Below are 17,365 nucleotides of genomic sequence, written 5' to 3' on the forward strand. Positions count from 1 at the left end.
GGCTGTCAATAAACAGATCTGTGAATATGTGTTTACAGGAGAAAGAAAGGACGTGAAGAGGGAGGGAGAGAGAGAGAGAGAGAGAGAGAGAGAGAGAGAGAGAGAGAGAATGTGGAGATGCAGAGAGAACAGAGATGAAATATGTGGCAACAGATATTGGTTGAAATCGAGGTACTTATTTGCGAGAAACCCATTCAGTTTTGTGCTAGATGTCCTATTTAATTAATGAAGCTGATGTCAGTCACTGTGCTCTTTGATATTGCTTTTAGACATCAAGTTGGGTGATTAGTTCTCACATTAGTCCGGCCCTCTAAGAAAAAGGTTATACAAAATTGTGTATGCTGAAACGATTGATCTCGTTGACAGAACAGGTGAGTATTTTACGTGAACGCATACAATCGAGAGTAAGTGTTTCTCTCCCCAAAGAGGAACAACTGATTGCTACCGTGTTGATGGGACACAGTTAAATCGCCAAGTTCTTTCTGCTAATTGGATTCAATAGTCTGATGTCACGTCGCCCAGCAACGGCGGCCATCGTGGTTCTAAACAAAGAAAATCGGTACTTTTTATTCTTCATGCTGGCTGTAACTTTTCATATGTCTTGTGATCAGATTGTATAAAAGTTAAAACAATGATCATATTTATAATGTTTTTCTCCTCTGGATACACTTTTATGCTCGTCAGAGAAATATTTCATAAGGGCGTCCGCCATTGTTCCGATAGTCTAGAGCCAGTTACTAAGTTACCATGCGTCATAACGAGGGAATTGACGACATGACTGTTGAAGCGTATTCTAAATTATATCAATCTTACCTTGTCAGTGTTGGATGAGCAAATCTCATAGAAAGTAAAATGATTCGTATCACTTCCGTTTGCGTGTGAGTTGAGTTCTCTACCGATTTAGGTACCAGATACCCCTACCCCACCCTACCCACCCCAGCGACTCTCCACGTGTTGCTCATGAATATTCATACAAAAAATAGCAAGCAACATCGTTGTGGTATTCCACGACAATATAATTTAGGTAACAAATACACTTTTCTTTTTGCGTAACCGAATTTCCTTTCTTCCCTTCCTCCCCAATTACGTCATTAACAGTCAGACAATAATTCCCGCCAAAATCCTCGACGCGGTCGGTATCTCATCTGTACTTCCTTCCGGTCTATGGGCAGTAATCGAATCTTGCTGGCTGTGGTAATCATATTATTATAATCGTCTGCCGAATTGTTCTCAGATTCGAAAGGAGCAAGCAAGCAAAATTCACGAACCTCTCCTTGCTTAGAGGAAGCTATCATAAAAAATGAAGATAAATATTTAGAACTGATATCGCATTTATGGTGAAAAGGTTACATATTATATTGCGTAACCGGTGTATAGCAGTCAGTGTTCTAAATGTCGTAAACTTGGGTGGTTTAAAAAAAAACGTTTTGGTCTGTCTTACAAAATCCTTCGTTAATTCCCCAAATAATAACCTGTGTTATATTGTTGGGGTGGATTTTCTTTTTTTGATTTTCAGTATTTTTGGAGACTCTTAGAAGACTTCCACGATTAATTAAAAATCGATCGATTGTCTAAAATAAAAAGCCAAGGGTCATTATAATTGCAACATTTTTAAGTAAATTTATTTTTGGCTATAATTTACTACAAAAAAAGTGTTATGTTGTAGTACAGCAGCGCTGGCTAAGACTGTCTGACAGCGGGAGAGACAGACTAGAATTAAGACTTAAGGCTTAGAAAGGCGATACAGCTCGTAGAAGTGTGGAATATTTTAAACTTCGACATTAATTGAAAAACCAAGCCACGGAAAATATGTCGTGGAAGGGCCTGCTAAAAAGTGTTTGCCCTTTATCAATAACGACTCTTGTGAACCGTCGCATTATAAAGGGCCTAATCGTGCCAAAACGGTAGTATGTCGGGGCGAACCTGAGACTTTAAAAAACTTGAGCTTTTCTATAGCGAAAAGAAACGTGCTTAAAGCGCTTTACAACAGCAAAATAAACACGTGGGACGAAACATTGCGCCTGCTAATCGATATTGCAAATCTTTTTCAGACAGAGACAACGCTGTTAACGACCAGATACTCATATACAAGTGAGTACAGTGAGAGAATGTACATAAAGTGCCTTTTTTCAATTACTCGGCTTTTCCTCCGCTCAAAGCGGGACTCGAACTCTAGACCATCGGTACGCGAGTATCATGTTACTAGACCACATAGCCGAAAATAAATTTTTGGCCATGATTTACCCCCAAAAAAGTGTTATGTTAGATTACAGCAGCTAAAGTCTGTCTTTGAGACTGTCTGGCAGCACGAGAGGCAGACTAGAATTAAGACTTTAGGCTTAGAGACGATAAACCGTGTAGAAGTGTGGAATCTTTTAAACCCCAACATTAATTGAAAACCAAGCCACGGATATGTAAGGGGAGGGCAGTCTAAAAAGTGTTTGCCCTTAATCAATAACGACTCATTTGTGAACACCACCGTCTCATATTGTGCCCAATCGTCTCAAAACGGTATTGAGTTTCACATTCGTAGCCCATCAACTCGATTTCCAGCATCCTGATTCATCCAGAGATTGTTCCACGATGAGACAATGGCTCACAAATATCAAGGGTCCTCTTACTCCACGAATTTTTAAAGTAGTTTGTGTTTTTCTTTGGCCAACATTTTTAAAAACGTTATTTTTCTTTTTTTTTTTTTATTTGTTTGTTTGTTTTGTTTGGGGTTTTTTTGGGTTGTAGGTTTGTTTTTTGTTTTTGTTTTTTGGGGGGGGGGGGTTGGGGTTTTTTCTGTTTATTTTTGTTTTGTTTTGTTTTTTTGTTTTTTGTTTGTTTCTTTCTTGCTTTAAATTATTTTGTTTTTTGTTTTGTTTTTTTTTTTTGTCAGAGCAAAGCAGCGCCTTTTAACCCTGTCTTTGAAGCTCTTCGAATATTTGCCCTTAATCAATAACGACTCATATTAATATTTTGGTACCACCGTCTCATATTGTGGCCAATCGTCTCAAAAATGATATTGTAATGGAGTGAACCTGAGACTTTAAATTCAATTTAAGCTTCCGAGGCTATTTGGAGATCGTCAAGTGTAGATGCCTTTAAATCAAAGCTAAAACATGACGTTTGTACACAAAAATTTAATTAGTCTGTCAACGTTTCATATTTATTTGATAGAGATATGTTCTTCTTATTGATTAAGAACTAAAAATGTGTCTGTGTTTGTGTATTATTATTATTATTATATTATTATTATTATTATTATTATTATTATTATTATTATTATTATTATTATTATATTATTATTATTATTATTATTATTATTATTATTATTATTATTATTATTATTATACTGATAATAATAAAAGAAGAAGAAGAAGAAGAAGAAGAAGAAGAAGAAGAAGAAGAAAGAAGAATGACAATAATAATAATAATAATAATAATAATAATAATAATAATAATAATAATAATAATAATAATAATAATAAATAATAATAATAATAATAATAATGATGGTGATAATGATGATGATGATGATGATGATGATGATGATGATGATGATGATGATGATGATGATGATGATGATGATGATGATGATGATGATGATGAGAACAATAATTTATAATAACATTGATAATAAATGATTAAATCTTGTTAAATATGATTTTAGATTGTGATACGAATGTTGTCTTGTATCGATTTGTTCTAATTTCAATTTGTATCGTCTCCCAGATGATATAGAGTTGATATTTATTGTGTATAGGGTGTTTCTTTGTAGCTTTTATCTTTATTGTGTTATCGACAAAATTGTTCATTTATTTTCGTAACCCTTTCTTTGATATTGTAAGCTGTTATGACTGCTGTTATCTGTTGAGGCAAAGCACCGGTACAAAGAAATAAGAATAAAAGTCATGATCCTCTTGACCAAACGGTTTCTTTGTTCTTTTACTCACTTCAAGTTTACGAAATTGTCTTAATATATAATATAACGCCTTTGGCTGATCATTTTACACTTGTTGTCTCTATGTGTCTTAAACTTTAATTGGTCATCGATACTTATATTATGTCACCAATTCCGCCTTTTCATTATTTATTTCAATACGCTTCAACAGTCGTGACGTCACTTCCCTCGTAATGACACATGGTAACTTAGTAACTGGCTCTAAAATCGGAACAATGGCGGATGCCCTTATGAAATATTTCTCCGACGAGCATAAAAGCGTATCCAGAGGAAAAAAAACATTATAAATCTGATCATGTTTTGACTTATACACATTCTGATCACAAAACATATGAAAAGTTCTAGCCAGCATGAAGAATAAAAAGTACCGATCTTCTTTGTTTAGAACCACGATGGCCGCCGTTGCTGGGCCACGTGACATCAGACTATTGAATTCAAATAGCAGATGATCTAATTTTGATTTTCAGAAGTCAAAAACGTCTTCCTTTGGTTTCTTTACGTTCAGAGTCAGATGGTTTGTTGATTTATTTTTTTTTCCCACACCAAACCGTAAATTTCCAAAGATGTCTTGAAAATACGATGTTTCGTTTCCATGTGACATAACATAACCCAAGCATTGCATGCTGTGTCTTCTGCAAACTGTATAATAATTACACAATCTTCACTGTTTGTGATGCAGTCATTTGTGTAAGCAGAGCTGCAGAGCATAATCGGCGAGCTCACACATCCTTGTGGACCGCCATTACTTGGGTTTTTGACTGTTTGAACTGAGTCCCAAACACATTTATTCGAGCAGACAGGGGAAATCCAATGTCAAACTGGGAGTAATGAATGGATTTACCCTGTATCATCTGTGACTTATCGTCTATATACGGTATTATGTCACGATATCACAGGTTTGGATAAAGAATTTTGATTGTGTTTAAGATATATCGCGGTGTATATCGACAAAATAGTAAATCTATGATTATACAGTTCCAGAATTTTTTGTTGAAATGATCATAAGTATGAAAAAGATTAAGTTGATGGGTTATATTGAGAAAGATATAAAAATTGGGTGTTTTTTTGTTTTTTGTTTTTTTTTTTTAATTGCGAAAGGCTAACATTTTATATTTCTTATCATTTTAATTTGAAATTCACATTTTGGCATCTAGTTAGTGCTAATTTGAAATTCACATTTTGGCATCTAGTTAGTGCGACTTTGTGGTCTTGTGGTATGGCACTTGCCTTTGGGTCAGAAGGTCCTGGGTTCGATTCCCGCTCGGAGCGGCGCATAGGTGAGTCCTTGGAAAAGACTCGTTACTCATCGTACTCAGGTGCAAAATGGGTACCTGGTCGTTAACAGCATTGTCTCTGTTGGAAAATAATGGTATTATCGACTAAGAAGCGTCATATCTTGTCCCTACAACTACATATTAGTGTTACTGTTGTCCACGGACCTCTTGTTAAGCGCTTTGCGCACCTTTAGTGTATATTGCACTATATAAATGCTCATGTCTTTTAGTTATCCCAGTTTGATACTGATTTGAAGCGGGGAGGAGCACATTTTTCAAGTCTCATTGCTCATGGTTAGTGATTGGGAATGTCTGTGACTGATCAGAAAGCTGTTTTCGAGGCGTTGTGTCCCTTGGTTCTATAACACACCATTCAATTTTGGAATGAAAGAATGCTTGGATATTATGTTGTACTGAATGTCGTGAAGATAGAGTAACAAAAAAAAATGCCTAATCTTTAAGCAAGATAAATGCTGTAATTTTTTGGGGGGGAATTTGTTTTTTTGGGTTGGAGGGTCTTTTGTGTTTTGTTTTGTTTGATTTTCTTGCTGGGTCTTTGGGGGGGGGGGGGTTGTTCTGTTTGTTGCTGGGTTTGTTTTGTTTTTTTTTTGGGGGGGGGGGGGTTCATTTGTTTTAGTTCGTTTTTTTTTTTGGTTTTTGATTTGTTTTGTTTTGTTTTTGTTATTGCTGTTGTTGATGTTCTTCTTTTTGTTGAGGCTTTTTTTTTTTTGGTTTTGTCTTTGTTTTTGTTTTATGTTTTTGTTTTTGTTTTTTGTTTGGTTTTTATTTTGGTGTTTTTGGGGTGATATTTTGTTTTTGTTTTGTTTTTTGCTGTTTGGTTTGTATTTTTTGCTTGTTTTTTTTTTTTGTTTTTTTTGGGGGGGAGGGGGTGTTAGGAAGGATATTGTTCTTTAAGAGCAAAAATTTTAAATTCCATACTTCTGATATCCTATAGGTTAACATTAAATTGACTTTTTCTTTTTGTAGCATCAATACGGTATTGTGTTGGAATGATCCCATTTCCATTGATTGACGTGGAAGAGAAAACATAAAATTATACAATTTTAGACCTAAACGCTCTTAGAAACGACATTCATTCCTCTCAATGGGGGATATTATTCAAATAATATTTCATAGTTAGACCTAAAAGTCAATAGCGAACTATAGTGTTATGTCAAATAACTGGTTCCAATCTCATTGCAAGTGTTAAACCAGTCCTTCTGAAGACGGGATACTCACATTGTGCCAGTCATTTTCTGGGGTTAGAGTGATGGCATCTTATTTTCTAGCCTAAATAAATTTAAATAATTTAACTCATTTTTGTTCTTTTACGCCGCTTTATTTGAATCTGCCTATACATCCTCCGACTAAAATAGTTATGCAACTTTATGATTCATTATGAAACCTATTTACCGCTTATTCATTATCCGGAAGACTGCTTACAGACTTCCAATCAGTTTTGAACTGGAAGAGAGGAAGTTGTGACGTCACGACTTCTACTTCCCATTTTCAACATTTTATTCATGCCAACCAAATACCATTTTGGTCACATTTTCATTTACAAATGTTATTTTTGTTTTTCTTCCAGAGACGACGATACCCATCCAGGTACGCCAACGAGTCCCAAAGCGGATTGTTCGAGGAACACATGGTTCTTGAATCCAGAAACTCGGAGCATCACAACAGCACGGGACCTGATTTGGTATAAAATACACTACAAGGATTTGTTTTTGCTGCGATTCAGGTAAACTCTTTCAGATCTCGTGGAAGATTTCCTCCTCAACAGAAATGTCCAACACTGATCGTTGCCTGCTTTTTTTGTCCAGTGTATTGAGTCAAGGTGTGCCTAATATGTGAGGTTGAAGTTGCTCAGGAAATAGGGATATTCTCTGTCATCATGAATTGTGATGGTGATTATGATGAGGAAGAAAAGGAGGGAGAGGAAGAGGAGGAGTACGATAACATTTCATCAGGTTATTTAGAGGAATGATATTATAATCCGAATAATAGCAATTTTCCGTCAAAATCGTGACAACGCAGTGGTTGGAAAATTCTAGTAATCGGATTTTCAGTTTTAGTCGGGAAAAGGGAATGCCCCGAATTTACTCACTTGGTTGATGATAACAGGAAAGGTAAAGCAAAATTATATAAATTATGAGGAATGGTGTCATTGGATTTCGATTTGTGTGTGTGTGTGTGTGTGTGTGTGTGTGTGTGTGTGTGTGTGCTCCACTCTTTATCAACTTCCAATTATATTGCTGTAGCGGTAGGAGGAATACAACAGTATAGACTGCAAAACCTGAGCCGAATGTTGTAACTTGTTTTTGAAGTTCTTGAACACCTTATTGAAAGTCTGGCTTGGTTTGGAAAATGGAAGATTACTGAGGTCAGCCCAAAAAAAAACTACATCATCATTATCCGGAAGACTGCTTACAGACTTCCAATCAGTTTTGAACCGGAAGAGAGGAAGGTGTGACGATTCGTCACGATTCCACTTCCCATTTTCAACATTTTAATCCTCGCCATCGTCACAGGAACAGATGTGGAAAAATATTCGCCCCATTGCATTGTTCAAAACAGTCCTTGATCAGAGCGTAGCTATCGAGAACTCATAGCCAGACTTTGCCTTAAAATACTCTTCAACAGTCGTAACGTCACTTCCTTCCTAATGACGCATGGTAACTTAGTAACACTGGCTCTAAACTATCGGAACAATGGCGGACGCCCGTATGAAATATTTCTCCGGCGAGCATAAAAGCGTATCCAGAGGGAAAAAAAACATAAATTTGATCATGTTTTGACTTTTACACATTCTGATCACAAGGCATATGAAAAGTTCTAGCCAGCATGAAGAATAAAAAGTAATGATTTTCTTTGTTTAGAACCAAGATGGCCGCGGTTGCCGGGCGGCGTGACATCAGACTACTGAATCCAATTACGCCAATCCACAAGTGAACGAATTCCAAAAGAAAGTTTAAAATAAGAAGTAGTTAGCATATGATCCCATTGTTGAATTATTAAAATACAACTCAATACTCGTGCGGCTATGTGGTCTAGTGGTGTAACACTCGCTTTCGGATCGGAAGGTCCTGGGTTCGAGCCTCGCTCGACGCATAGTTGAGTCCTTGGAAAAGACTCTTTACTCACATTCTCTCACCGTACTCAGGTGTAAAATGAGTACCTGGCCGTTAACAGCGTTGTCTTTGTCCAAAAAATTGTAATAAAAATTGTAACAGGCGTCATGTCTCGTCCTACATGTTAAATGTTGCTGTTGACCAGGGACCCCTTGTAAAGCGCTTTGAGCACGTTAAGTGGATATTGCGCTATATAAAAGCTCAATTATTTTTTTACTCTTCCTTTGGGTAGTCATCACCTTGTATTGTAATGTAATTTTAGAGTTGTGTCAGATTGTGAGATTGTGAGTTTAAGAACGCGATGATCTGAGTCCTTCCATTTATTTGAGTATTGTTAACAGTGATCAAAGACTAAAACGTGTCCCCAAAAAAGATAGCATAGGTCACGAGAAATACTCATATCTTTCTAAATGTCTTAGGATACAATGAAAGCGTTCTATATTCAGGTTTTCGTCCAACTGAGTCATTGATCACATGATTTGTTGCTGTTCAATGACCTGATATTACTTAATATTTGTAAACAAGCTGCTTTGTTTATGAAAGTTGTAAATACTCCTCATGGGTCAAGCTGAGAAAAATGGCCTATTTTGATGTTGGATATTTCTAAAACCGTGAACGCTTTTTATTATGAAGGGTCATGTTGAGCACATTTCGAAAAATAGCCAATGACGCGCGAGCAGATGGAAAAATAGCATAGATTGTCCAAATTGGTCAGAGTGTTCAGCCTGTCTCATAGAGTTGTTAATCAGGTTGATAAACAAAGCAGCATGTTCACATTTTTCAGAAACACTCAGTCAGAGAGCCAAAAAGCCATATGATTTATTACTTGGCTGGCATTATGGATATATCAACGCTAACTTTTAGGAATAATGTAAAATACATGCCTGTTTTTTTCAGCCATATAAATTCTACCTCCACAAAATACTACCTATAAGTAACCGTTAACGTTTATAGATAGAACGAAGTTGACGTCACTTTGGTCTTTGTTATTGTTTTTTACCATCCGTGTTAATGTGTAAGTCTCACTAAAATGTATTAACCAGACTACAAACATTCAAGGTTAGTTATTTGTGTTGTTCTGTTATACTTCCAGATGGCAATCTTGTGTGTTTCTTAGCCTAGCGCACCGCATCTAAAAATAGTATGTGCTTGGCTTATAAGCTCACAACATTGCCATTCCGAAGTTTTACGGACCAATTTTACACGCAAAACTGTGTGCAACCTTGAACGTTGATAGTCTGGAAAATACAGTTAAGTGAGAACTACTCATAAACGTGGATGGCAAAAAAAAACAATAACAAAGACCCGAGTGACGTCAACTTCATTCTATTTATAGTCTGTTATGGTATCTTTAGTGAGAACTGATCACCCAACTGGCGGTTTAATAACAATAACAAAGATTCGAGTGACGTCTACTTCATTCTATCCGTTTCATTGAAAACTGTTATCTAGAGTATTAATGTGGTATTATAAGGTAATGAACTAGATACCTAGTTGAAGAATTAATTTTTAAGTAACAATGACAGGGAAACTGTCTCTCCTCAAAAATCATATTTATTTTAGATCGAATCGTATATTTGCAAAACCTTCCTTAAGTTTAAGCACATGTTTTAAATCGGCATAATACTGTTTTAGACTATTTGTTTCAAAGACTGGAGTACCACCAAAAATAACGAGACTCGTTTCTATCAGTATCAGCCTCTCCATCACAGACAAACATCGCCATTCATTTCCATAAAGACCATTAGTGACAGGAACCCCCAAGAGGGGTTTGTACACGAGGCCAACATAGTCACGGGGTCATGTCTGTACAATACTTGAATTTAACAAAATTCAATAGCAAGATTCAATAGGCTGATGTCACGTCCGTCTAGAAAGCAACGAGCAGCTTGGTTCTAAACAAAGAAAATCGGTACTTTTTATTCTTCGTGTTGGCTAGAACTTTTTCACAGGTCATGTGATCAGAATGTATACAAGTCAGAACTTGATCATATTTATAATGTTTTTCTCCTCTGGATACACTTTTATGCTCGACGGAGAAGTATTTCATTAGGGCGTCCACCATTTCTCCGATAGTTTAGAACCAGTTACTAAGTCATTATGCGTCAATACGAGGGAAGTGACGTCACGACTTTTGAACCCTATTTCAAGGCAGGCTTCTCTTCAATCCATATATATTTGTTTATTTTTAAAATGATATTCTTCATTCAAAATATTATGACAGTGAAAATGATTTGACGCAGACGTTGCTTGAGAAATCAGTTATCTATTTTTTCATAGATCAGTTTTTGGCAAACCTTTATTTCATATTACTCCATTATCTTAAAAAACACCTATTCTAATTTTTGCCAGAAGTCTGGATTAAAATGACCCTCATCTTGCCTTGCTTTGTCTGGCACCTTCCATACACTTTTGTTCAGAACGTTATCTTACATCGGTGCCTGCTCAGTAGTTTCTTAATTTGTAATGAACAATATTTTGCGTCATTTTTTCTTTTCTTTTTTTTTCTTTTTTTTTTTGAGATTTCCATTACAACAATGAGCCCATAATAAATTGGGTTATCAGACCTGCAAATAATTAAACGTTGCTTTAATTAAAAAAATTTCATTATTTTCATTTGAAAAATTCACTGTCAATAATAATCACATTTTATTTTAATCGGTAGGCGTTAAACTAATTTTAAATTACGTCACAATACAAGTATACAAATAGTTTTAGTAAAATACTCACAAATTCCGCAAGCCTGGATATAAAGTACCAACACAAAAAAATATGTGTAACCTTGACCGTTTATAGTCTCATTGATGTAATTTAGCGAGAACTAAACATTAAAATGGCTGTCTAAAACAATAACAAAGAGCTGAGTGACGTCAACTTCATTCCATCTGTAACTTAACAAAAACGGCTACGATCTAACACTGGCCAAAACATTGACACAAGACACAAGATGAGGCAGCGACCACCTAAATATAGTGAGGAGTGAGTTGTAGATATTTAATAGTTTAACCAATGGGATCATGTGTTTCTTTCCTTGAATACTACTAGGGACACTTACTTTTAGCCAGTTAACTGTCGTATTCTAGAAATTCAGGTATTCAAAAATTTGGCCAGAAAACTGGTCCTTCAAAAATCGATCGATTTAAACGACACTCTTCTTGGCAAAAACTCTCAAACCTGGGCCCTCACGAGATAAAATTTTTCTGCATTATATAATTAGCATTCAATCTCCTCCATAACAGCAATTTATTTGACTATATTTATGAAAATTGGGCGTTAATATGAAAACCAAGAGCCAGGTTCATCTGAAATAAAATTGGTTCAATGCGATGGGTTTACCAATTTTGTAAACTGGAATGAGGGAGAAACTGGTCCATTTGGAAACGAACTCATAATTGACACAAAACACTTGACATCTTACCGATAATTTGATCTTGTCTCTCCAAGTAGCTTATATCTCTGGGTGACACGATACTGGAATCCGTGGAGTCAGGTGACAAATGGACATGGGAGGAGGAAAAAGTAATGGTGCAGGTCACTGATGGCTAGGGTTGAGGAAAAAGTAATGCTGCAGGTCACTGATGGCTAGGGTTGAGGAAAATGTAATGGTGCAGGTCACTGATGGCTAGGGTTGAGGAAAATGTAATGGTGCAGGTCACTGATGGCTAGGGTTGAGGAAAATGTAATGGTGCAGGTCACTGATGGCTAGGGTTGAGGAAAATGTAATGGTGCAGGTCACTGATGGCTAGGGTTGAGGAAAATGTAATGGTGCAGGTCACTGATGGCTAGGGTTGAGGAAAATGTAATGGTGCAGGTCACTGATGGCTAGGGTTGAGGAAAATGTAATGGTGCAGGTCACTGATGGCTAGGGTTGAGGAAAATGTAATGGTGCAGGTCACTGATGGCTAGGGTTGAGGAAAATGTAATGGTGCAGGTCACTGATGGCTAGGGTTGAGGAAAATGTAATGGTGCAGGTCACTGATGGCTAGGGTTGAGGAAAATGTAATGGTGCAGGTTACTGATGGCTAGGGTTGAGGAAAAAGTAATTGTTCGCCTTCCTAATGGAGTTCGCATACTGTTTTGTTTGGGTTTTTGTTTCCCAAATAAACAGCAACAAACTAAAACAGTTTGATAAATGGTTTATTTTCTACTTTAACTTGATCAACGTTTAACCAATACAATACTAAATTAAATATATATATACGTTTGTGTGTGTGTGTGTGTGTTTGTGTGTGTGTGTGTACTATACGGCGTAAAACTAATTTCACATTTATGTCAGCTCGTTAAATATTGATCTTTATAATTTTATAGATATTTTGTGGACCAATAAGGGCTACCATCTGTGTGTGTGTGTGAGTGTGTGTGTGTGTTTGTGTGTGTAGTAATTTTGTACAAAGTTACAAATAGTAAAAGGCTCAATTTGTATAGAACCATTGATACCATAACAAACAAGCGGCTCACTGACCAGAATTATTTTTCAAACTGGTCAGAACAGATTATTTAAAAATCATTGACGGATTAAGATGACCCCCAAACTTGTCGAAAAGTTTGTAAAACCTGAGATGACTTGTTACGTATTAATCTTGGTTTTAAGGCTTTTCTTAAAAGTTGGAGATCATTTTAATAGATTATTATTTAAATTTCTCCAAAATGAAAAATGTGCTTTATCATTGTACAGCAGAAATGTACACAATATTAATATAGTTTCACTTTTTTTCCAGGATGGGAACTGATTTTCTATATTCTTGATTTTTGATTATTTTTTTCCCTTTAATATTAGTTTGCCTGATTTTACTTAAATCGAAGTGTAATTATTTGAAGATCTAATAACCCAAATGATTATGGGATCGTTGTTGTAATGGAAATACTTTCAAACCAACGAAAAATATTATCCAGTACAAACAATGTCACCAAGCCCATTATCATGTTCGGTTATCAGATTTGCTAATACGTGCATCAAGACTTCAATGCTTTTCAATTTGTGTATAGACGTCTACTACTGTTTATTTTCATGTTTGTAAAAAACATCGCCTATGGTTTAGATTCATTCCTGATTTCTGTCCACCCAAGCTTTGAGAGATTTCCTCACTCTGTCAATAAAACGCCCCAATCAAATTGAAGCCGATCTTTTTGGACGTGCTCTGAATAGAAAACATTTTTTATATAATTAGCCAAGCCAAAAAACTCTTTCTTCAAATATCAGTTGATTAAAATGACCACTACCATCTTATCAAAAACTCTCAAAATTAAGTCACCAGTTTGAAAGTATTGGACAAGATGAGGGTCGCTTAACTCTCTCCTTACCGATCATTTTCAGTATTTTCCAAAAAAAAAAAAATGGCAGGCTTACCCAGCAGAAAAAAATTGATTTTTTAAAGTCAAACAATCTCTCTACAAACCAACGTTATGTTCTTATTAATTAAACAAAGATCATTGTGATGTATAAAATAAATCTGAATAAGAAAAACTGTATATTGTGACATAACAAATGTGACGATTTTTCTGTAGGTGGTAAGGAGAGGGTAAATCGACGGATATTTGAAGGACCAGTTATCTGGCCAAGATTTTTGAAATAATGTTTTGTCAAAGTACGGCAATCATGTGACAGAAGTTCCGAAGTAGGCACCTTGTAGATACAACACATGTGCAGGCAGAAAAACTCAGAACCCTGCACCCCCCCCCCCCCCCTACAAAATAAAAATTCTCCAGAGTTCAGTGTACCGATTAAATTGATCTCTAGATTGTTAAACATTCTTAAACCGGAGATCGTGTTATTCATTTATGTATTTATTGTTTTTAGCTTTGTTTCCTTTTTTGTTTTGTTTTGTTTTTTTGTTTTTTTTTGTTTTTTTTTGTTTATTATAGTTTTCATTTGTTTGTTTTCGTTTGTTTGTTTTTTGTTGTTTTTTTTTCGGGGAGGTGGGTCTTGTCTTTTCTTGTGTTTTGGTTTGTCTTTTATGTTTGTGTGTGTGTGTGTGTGTGTGTGTGTGTGTGTGTTTTGCTTTTAAGATGTAAATGGTGCTATTCGAAGCTCGAAGAAATAAATTACAATGTGAAATTAAATGTAAGCTTCAATTTAATATACAAAAACAGATTAAATTGAGTTTAGGGTTTTCCTTTTATCAACAAAACAGGATGAATGAAACACTACAGACGAATGCGATAATGCGGTAGTGGCGTTAAGATGAATAAACAAAAACATTGATGTTTGCAGGATCCTGTCCATCAATATTTTTGTTTATTCATCTTAACAACGCCACTACCACATTATCTCATTCGTCTGTGGTGTTTCATTCATCCTCTTTTGTTGATAAAGGGGAAACCCGAAACGTTCATTACATCTGTTTTTATATATTAAAATGAAGCTTACATTCAATTTCACATTGCCATTTAATGCTTTTAAGATGGTATTTTTTTTCTCATACTCTTTTTTTTTTATTTGCCTAAATCTGATTTCCATGTCGTGAACCAGGAAGTTAAATTTGTTCAATCTCTATCAATATTGATACTGTAATGACATGCAAGGAATTTCCATAGGAAGTCTTCGTCTTTTCAACTTTGCTGTGTTATATTTGAATTTTGTGATTAAGGTTCGATTAATGACAGTGATTAAGACGGCCAGACATTGATATATGTGGTGAGATTTTTTTCTCTTATTTATCATTTTTTTAAAGATTTTCTTTTGTAGTTATAATAATATGTTTACAGTTTTTTCATCGCCCTCTCTCTCTCTCTCTCTCTCTCTCTCTCTCTCTCTATCTATCTATCTATCTATCTATCTCTTTCTCTCTCTCTCTCTCTTTCTTTCTCTCTCTCTCTCTTTCTCTTTCTCCTCTATCTCCCGTACTTCTCTCTCCCTCTATCTCTCGTGTAACTTCTCTCTCTCTCTCTCTCTCTCTCTCTCTCTCTCTCTCTCTCGCTCTCTCTTCATATGCCTTTTTTTATTATTGTTACTGTTGTTATTGTTTTAACACGCAGTGAAGAACGTTTCTAGTTTTCGACCACTATCTAATTATGATTGTTTACACCTACGCGCACATGCTTGCAGGACTAATAACCAAATAGAATAGTGGGTGTGATTTCACATTGCTGACAGTAATGGACCATATTTTGCGTTGAATTGAGAGCACTTCCATTACAGCAATGAGCCCACAACAATTTGGGTTATCAGACCTGCACATATGCGCACGTGGGTTTACATAGTTTATCAATTCATTCATTATTTTGCCTTGACATTGACGTCACGTATGGCTGACTGACAATGCCAGTTATATCTTTGTTTAACCTTAGTCGTCCAGCCATTTAGCAGACTGATTTGATTTTGAAAACTTGTGTAAAATATCGATTTATATGTTATTTGTTGCCCATCGATGTGCACATATTTTGCAAGTCTGATAATCGAACGCAATTATGGGCTTGATTAACATTGTTGTCATTGAGAATATTTTGTATTGGTTTGAGAGTATTTCCAATACAACAATGAGACAATAACAATTTGGGCTATCAGACCTGAAAAATATGTACATTTCATTACCAACCGTCTCAAAACGGTGTTTGAGTAGCCTACTCGATTTAAAGTCTAACTTATAAAAAAAATGAGTTAATGTGTACTTATTTGCAGGTCTGATAACCCAAATGTTATATGGGCTCATTGTTGTAATGGAAATCCTCTCATACCAATGCAAAATTTTGTCCATTACAACAATGTTAAATCAATCCCGAAATTGCGTTAGGTAATTAGACCTGCTAATATGTTCATGTTCGTGCACGGATGAGGGTTTGTGTGAGAGAAAGAGACAAACAGAGAGTGATAAAAATGCGAGTTTGTGTTTTTGACATAACAAATATAACAGTAACAGGATGTGTGGCATGGGGAGGGCGAAATGAGACAAAGTTGTATCTATAGAATGTGATAATATAAGTAGCAAAATCTATATGGGAGTGTTTGTCCATTAATGTGCGACAGAGGGGAAGATAAAGTGAGACAAATTTGTATTTATAGAATGGCACAATAATAATACAGAAATAATGTTTGTGTGTGTTTGTGTGTTTGTGTGTGTGTGTCCAGTAATGTGTGGCAGAGGGGAAGACAAAGTGAGGGAAAATTGTATGCTCAGAATGTCACAATAGTGTTAGAGATATTCTCTCTTGGAGTGTGTGTGTGTGTGTGTGTGTGTGTGTGTGTGTGTGTGTCCATCAATGTGTGTCAGAGAAGAGGATAGAAAGAGGCAAAGATGCATCTAGAGAATGTCACAAAGATAGTGGAGGAACTATCTCTCTCTCTCTCTCTCTCTCTCTCTCTCTCCCTCTCTCTCTCTCTCTCTCTCTCTCTCTCTCTCTCTCTCTCTCTCTCTCTGGATATGCGTGTCCATTAATGTGTGGCAAAAGGAAAGACAAATTGAGACAAAGTTGTAGTTATAGTCATAATAATATATTATTCTCTCTGAGTGTGTGTGTGTGTGTGTGTGAGTGTGTGTGTGTGTGGGTGGGTGGGTGGGTGTGTGTGTGTGTCGGTGTGTGTGCACGCGCGTGTGTGCGTATGTGTCCATTAAGGTGTGGCCGATCAAATTAGACAAAAATGTATCTGGAGAATGTCTAAAATGAGAGCTAGTGGGGTAATTCTTTCTGTGAGTCGGTGTTCATTAATAAGTGACAGAGTAGTTGGAGAAAAAAAATGAGACTAAGTTGCATCTCTATAGAATGTCACATTTGCAAAATGGGTCAATTCTCTCTGGGAGTTAGTGCCCAATAATGTTATTGAAATGTGTGTTGATAAACGTGTTTGAAAAATGATCATATGTGTGATCCTTCGTCTAAACACGGCATTATGTCGGAATATATCGGAACCTGTAAAATTGAATATAGTATTAAAATTATATAAAATACGAACTTTGAGTTATTGGTTTGTTTTTTTTTTTAATTTAAAAAAAAATAAAATAAAAGTCACGTTATTCATCCCTTATGGAAAATGTGACTATTTCAAGGGAAGACAGGAATAACCCAGGTGTCAG

General features: G+C 35.8%; 1 protein-coding gene across 1 annotated transcript in view; it reads left to right on the forward strand.

The window, feature by feature from the left end:
* LOC144966446 (uncharacterized) overlaps positions 1–8,183 on the forward strand; it is a 205,046-nt gene extending 196,863 nt beyond the window's left edge. The window contains exon 6 of the mRNA XM_078902974.1: positions 6,812–8,183. Coding sequence (XP_078759100.1) covers positions 6,812–6,931 — 120 coding nt within the window. The 3' untranslated portion in view covers positions 6,932–8,183. The remainder of the gene's footprint in view (positions 1–6,811) is intronic.
* Positions 8,184–17,365: the final 9,182 nt, after the last annotated feature.

Source organism: Berghia stephanieae, chromosome 2 (genome assembly GCF_034508935.2).
Source record: "Berghia stephanieae isolate SIO BIC M18660-M18661 chromosome 2, UCSD_Bste_1.3, whole genome shotgun sequence".
Taxonomy (NCBI): Eukaryota; Metazoa; Mollusca; class Gastropoda; order Nudibranchia; family Aeolidiidae; genus Berghia; species Berghia stephanieae.